The sequence below is a fragment of the Poecilia formosa genome, unplaced genomic scaffold (assembly GCF_000485575.1).
Source record: "Poecilia formosa unplaced genomic scaffold, Poecilia_formosa-5.1.2 Scaffold10, whole genome shotgun sequence".
In the NCBI taxonomy this organism is placed as follows: Eukaryota; Metazoa; Chordata; class Actinopteri; order Cyprinodontiformes; family Poeciliidae; genus Poecilia; species Poecilia formosa.
Genome location: NW_006799949.1, coordinates 2,923,353 through 2,928,419, shown reverse-complemented (window position 1 = coordinate 2,928,419; position 5,067 = coordinate 2,923,353). Strand labels below are relative to the sequence as shown.

The 5,067-nt window shown below is 35.8% G+C and overlaps 1 protein-coding gene across 1 annotated transcript in view; it reads right to left on the bottom strand.

Moving 5' to 3' along the window:
- Positions 1-1,303: 1,303 nt before the first annotated feature.
- The window catches only part of LOC103131127 (uncharacterized), a 15,974-nt gene continuing 12,210 nt past the window's right edge, over positions 1,304-5,067 (bottom strand). Inside the window, exons 16-20 of the mRNA XM_007542707.2 lie at positions 4,662-4,831; positions 4,212-4,375; positions 3,298-3,508; positions 1,761-1,970; positions 1,304-1,666 (exon numbers count right to left, since the gene is read on the bottom strand). Coding sequence (XP_007542769.1) covers positions 1,383-1,666; positions 1,761-1,970; positions 3,298-3,508; positions 4,212-4,375; positions 4,662-4,831 — 1,039 coding nt within the window. The 3' untranslated portion in view covers positions 1,304-1,382. The remainder of the gene's footprint in view (positions 1,667-1,760; positions 1,971-3,297; positions 3,509-4,211; positions 4,376-4,661; positions 4,832-5,067) is intronic.

The window sequence follows — 5,067 nt, the reverse complement described above, 5'->3', positions numbered from 1 at the left end:
TCTAACCATATCTACCAGCAAAATACTTGATCACAGCTACACCAAACTACTCACCTAAAATTCATTTATAAGTTTCGTAAAAAAATAGTTGGATCTAAAATTCCTTATAGTTTGTTATTTTATGCATTATACATATAATCTGTGCTTACAAGTGTGACACTTTAAAAAAAAATATTATTAATTATGTCAAAAAGTTGATTTTATACTGAATACAGACACTGACAGAGTGTTTTAATGCTTTTAATTCTTAGGAGTACATATTCATAAACATAATAACCAGAAAAAAATACCCAATTCATTATGGACCAAAAACAGAATAAGGGCAGGAATAAGTTGTTATTTCACACCTACGATGAGCATTCATCCATTTTATTTTTCAGCACCTCCACCTGCAGGGAATCACATCCCGTTCCAGTTCTGCATTGATTAATTATAGGCTCATCTGGGATTTATAGTTGGCTTAAAAAAAAAATAAAAAATCACAATTTCGTTGACAACACCGACTGTCATCATGATAAGCAAATATATCAGCTTTAATTAGGTCTCAAGGATGTAAGTTCCCTCAAATAAATACAAAATGCAGTTAAAAGGGTTTATTATTGGGGTTAAACAATCCAAACCCACATGGCTCTTTGTGAAAAAAATGTTTCCCCTTGTTAAATCATAACTGTGGTTTATCACACCTGAGTTCAATGTCTCTAGACCTGATTACCGCCAAACCTGTTCTCAATCAAGAAATCACTTAAACAGGAGCCAGGTGAAAAAGTGAAGTACACCAAAAAGATGGACATCATGCTGAGAGCCAAATAAATTTAGAAATATATGAAAAAGAAAGAAATTGAGGTCTATTAGTCTGGAAAGTGTTACGAAGTCATTTCTAAAACTTTGGGACTCCAGGAAACCACAGTGAGAGTCATTAGCCACAAACAGCAAAAACAGAAACAGTGGTGGCCTAACTTTACAATTTGATTATTTACGTCATCCTTTATGGTTATGTGCAAGAGGATCAACAAATGTCCAGGCAACATTATAATCTAAAAGTGATAAGTAAGCTACAACTTGAATTTAATGTTTTTTAATGTATATAATTCAACTCAGTTTCACACAGTCTAATATTTTGCAGTGATAGAGCATGCCTTGAAAATATATCATAAGAAAAATATTTGATAACAAGGATATTCATATGTTTGAAGTTGCTAGAAACAGAAGATGACACCTGGGTTGTGAAAGTCAATGATTGATTGATTTGATTTTAACTTGAACTAATTATATTCTAAAGTAAATAACATCTGTGATTTAATGGAACACATTAAATCAGGGGCCGTAGTTTGTGGACCCCTGCATTAAATTCTAAATAAAACTGCAGTAAAGCAAACTGGTTGTTATGCAGAGTTATATGAGGCGACCCAGATAATGATGATGGAAACGAAGCTGACTGATGTGAAGAAGATGTAGAAGATGAACAGCAGGCGGTCGATGATGAGGCCGATCTGGATCCAGTCCTCTGAGCTGGGACTTCCCTTGAGCTGCTGGACAACATGGCGGTGGATGGCCTGGAGATCCCTGCTCAGGTTCTTCAGAACCTGGAGGGTCTCGGCCTCCTTTAGCGTCGCCTTTCTCTCTGTCGTTTCATTCCCTTTGGACTCTGTGGGGACATCTGCCATTTCTGTCCCAGAGAAAGCAAATTATCATTGTCAATTCAAAATGAGCAAAATGGATAATGTTGGAGATTAAAACCATATTTTGGGTCTGTGGCCAACCTCGTGTATCAGGATTCTTAAACACCAGGTGTTCTTGCGGCTCAGGCTTTGGTGGAAGCCCCACAAGTCGACCCAAGAAGCGAAGAACAAACGCCTTCATCCAACGAGGAGGTGCAGTGTAGTGAGCTGAGCCCCGCAGAAGATTGGTGATGAAGATGGTCTCCATCAGACTGGTGACCATCATAGTCAGACAGAGAGACAGGAACACATCTGGAACAGTAACCAGAAAAAGCTCTAACACTTTGAAGTTGTTTTACAGAAAAACAAAAATCAGAAATGTCACTTTTTGAGATATACCTTCTGACTTTAGCATTTGTCTGTTAATAGATACTTACACTTTATTTTGATTCCATCATTTTGCATAAAAAGTAAAACTGGAAATGGTGCCTTATGTTTATATTATGTTATTAAGCTGCTCTCACTTTGTTTCGACAATGCATGTTACACAGGCTTATAAAGCTCATGAGTAAGCTAGCTAGTCTTTATGAATGTGTATTTGAATCACAAGTGTAAAAATCGCAGCATTCAGCTGCCTCAGGCTGTATTATGTTATTTTCACTACAACATATTTTACCTTACATATTTTTGTTGATCAGTTATCTTGGGTTGATAGATTTCATGCTCTATCTGTGCCTCAATTTTAATGAAAATATTAGCTGAAATAATCTGACATTAAGTTGGGCTGGCATCAGCTGGAGCCACTTCAAGCACTCAGCATGCAGCAAGCCTTCATTAGTGCAGAGAGACCATCTGCATGGTTTATCATTGTCTTGATAAACCAATTAGTTAAAGTTGTAGCATGTGTGATTTACATGGCAAAATTGTGATGCTTATAGAATAATGTTTTGGAATTGGCTTTGCTGGTTATCAAGCTATATGTACTGGAGTATGTAGTGATAAAAATGACAATGCAGGAGTGTTATCTACGAAAGGGAGCGTGTCTTCTTGAATAGGTAATAGTCAGCAGTTTTAGGATTGTAAAGTTTTTACGACAGTCAAAAAAAGAAATTAGGATTTACACAAATCTAATTTATTTAACAGATTTGCTTTAAAATAAGATACTGAATCTTGAAGCCAATCATCTCACTCACATTAAAGGTTGACATGTTATATTTGTGATAATTACGTAGATAAAAAAATTTGGAGGTTAATTTTGCAAACATGCTTCCAAGTGTTGCTCTGCGAAAAGCTACAGAAGCATTTAATGCCCAGCAAAACAACCAGACTGACATTGTCCTAAAAGTTGTGTTCATCCAGTTGTGCAAATACAGATTTGTTTACTGTGCTTGGGTCATGAAAGCATTCCCATTTTACCAGAAGATATTTCTCTCAGTCTATGCATGATTTTTCTGTTTCGGTGGATTTTAAGAGAGATATCTCAGGTTTCATTTTATGTTCTGAGATGTCTGCAACCTAAACTTTCAACACTTTAACCCCTGCAATGTATGTGTTATCATATTGCCTTAACTTTGCATTAACGAATAGTTACATTCTACACATGCAGTAAGATAAATCAGCAGAGCTTCTGAGAACTGACTGATGAGAGGGATGGTGTTTCCAGTGTTAGGGAGCAGGTCGTTGGTGCTAAGCAGGAAGACAGTGTAGCCCAGGACGAGGGTCATCTTGAACAAGGACCGGTCGATGCTTTGGATGGGCAGGATGAAGCTGAAGAGATCCACAGTGATGAGGAAACAGCTGGGGATCAGGAGGTTAACCACATACATGGTAGAGTGGCGCCGAACAGAGACCTGCAGCAGAATAATGCATGTAAGCAGACAGTAAATCTGAGACAGATACAAAACTTGAATGTCAGTAGAAAGAGCTCAAAAAAACATAATCAGTAAAAAATGGAAACAACTTTGTGGTGAAAAGTAACATTTTTAATTTAATCAGTTCCTCCAGGATTTTGCAATTATTTTTGTGATTTTCTGCATTCAAAATCATTAGTTTTGTGGTGCTACTTTAGAAATATTTGCAAGGACTTTTGCAATATTTGGGCTTATGTGGGACGCTGAATGTGACTTTTTGTTATATCAATCGCGGACTATAATTTGACCTCAAGTAAGGCTGAACATTTTAAAGAAAATTTGCAATAAACGCATAATTATGCATTGGTGTTAAAAAAAATATGGGGATCTGTTGATTTTGTGTAAATTTCCACACAGAATTTACGCAAACATTTTGCGTGGAAAAATTTTTGCGTACATTTTGTTTGTGTATTTAAATACTGTAAATACAAGTATATACAGTATTAATTTTAATTAATGCTGTAAATGCAATTTGAATGCAAATGCAAAATTGCCTTTTTTTTAGCATCTCTTGTTTTTATTGATGGATTAAACTAATTCACTTGGTCAAGAATTTGTGTTTTCTGTGAATGTGCTGATGTTTCCCACTTAGTTTATAATTAGTTAACATCAAACATTATAAATAACTGCATCAGTTTCTTACAAAGAAGCGAAGCTCATCATAAGTGGACCCCTCTAGGGTTGGTACTACCACCTTCTCTGATTTGATTCCAACTAGCTGCCATTCACCCATCGTTGCCATTTTGTTTATCGACGCCTGAAATATATCCTGGTCTGTGCCTACAAGTTCAAGTTGTACAGCATCACCTGTAAGGACAATAAAAATAATGTTGGACCAGATCAAGTTGCTCAGCAAATGGAGAATATTTTCTTAAAGGGAAGGTATTATGTATGTCTTTGGCAAATATGTACCATTTTATAACGCAGTCAAATAACTATGTCACCTTCAGTTACTATAAAAATGCTAAATATATCAAACATGACTTAAAAAATGCAACTTCGTAATTTAAAAATAATAAAAAATATTAGTAAATAATAATAATAATGAAACCCATCTATTCTCTGCTTTATAGTCAACATAGTTTGTACTTACTGAGGTGTATGTAGGAATTGAAAGTGAAAGTGCATCTTTGAATATCGAATGGAAACAGGTAGATGTTGAGACTGCAGGAGCTCACGACTCTGACAGGCAAGCCATCATAAACGAGACCACTGGAATGCAGGTAGGTGTACGGGACGCTTGGTGCTAAGTTCTTCTCCATGCTGCAGAAAATCAGACACAGATAATATTAAATACAGTACATATCTTATTTCCACCTGGTCGAATTTCAATAACTAACAAGAACTCTAATTAGAATGGAAAATGTCAGCAACCTGATGTTTCTTGACGCAATAATGACCAGGGCTTTTGAAAACATTTATGCCTTTTACATTGTTCTACAAAATTTATGCAAGAAAGACACACAAAGTAGGTAATAATAGTGAAATATATATATATA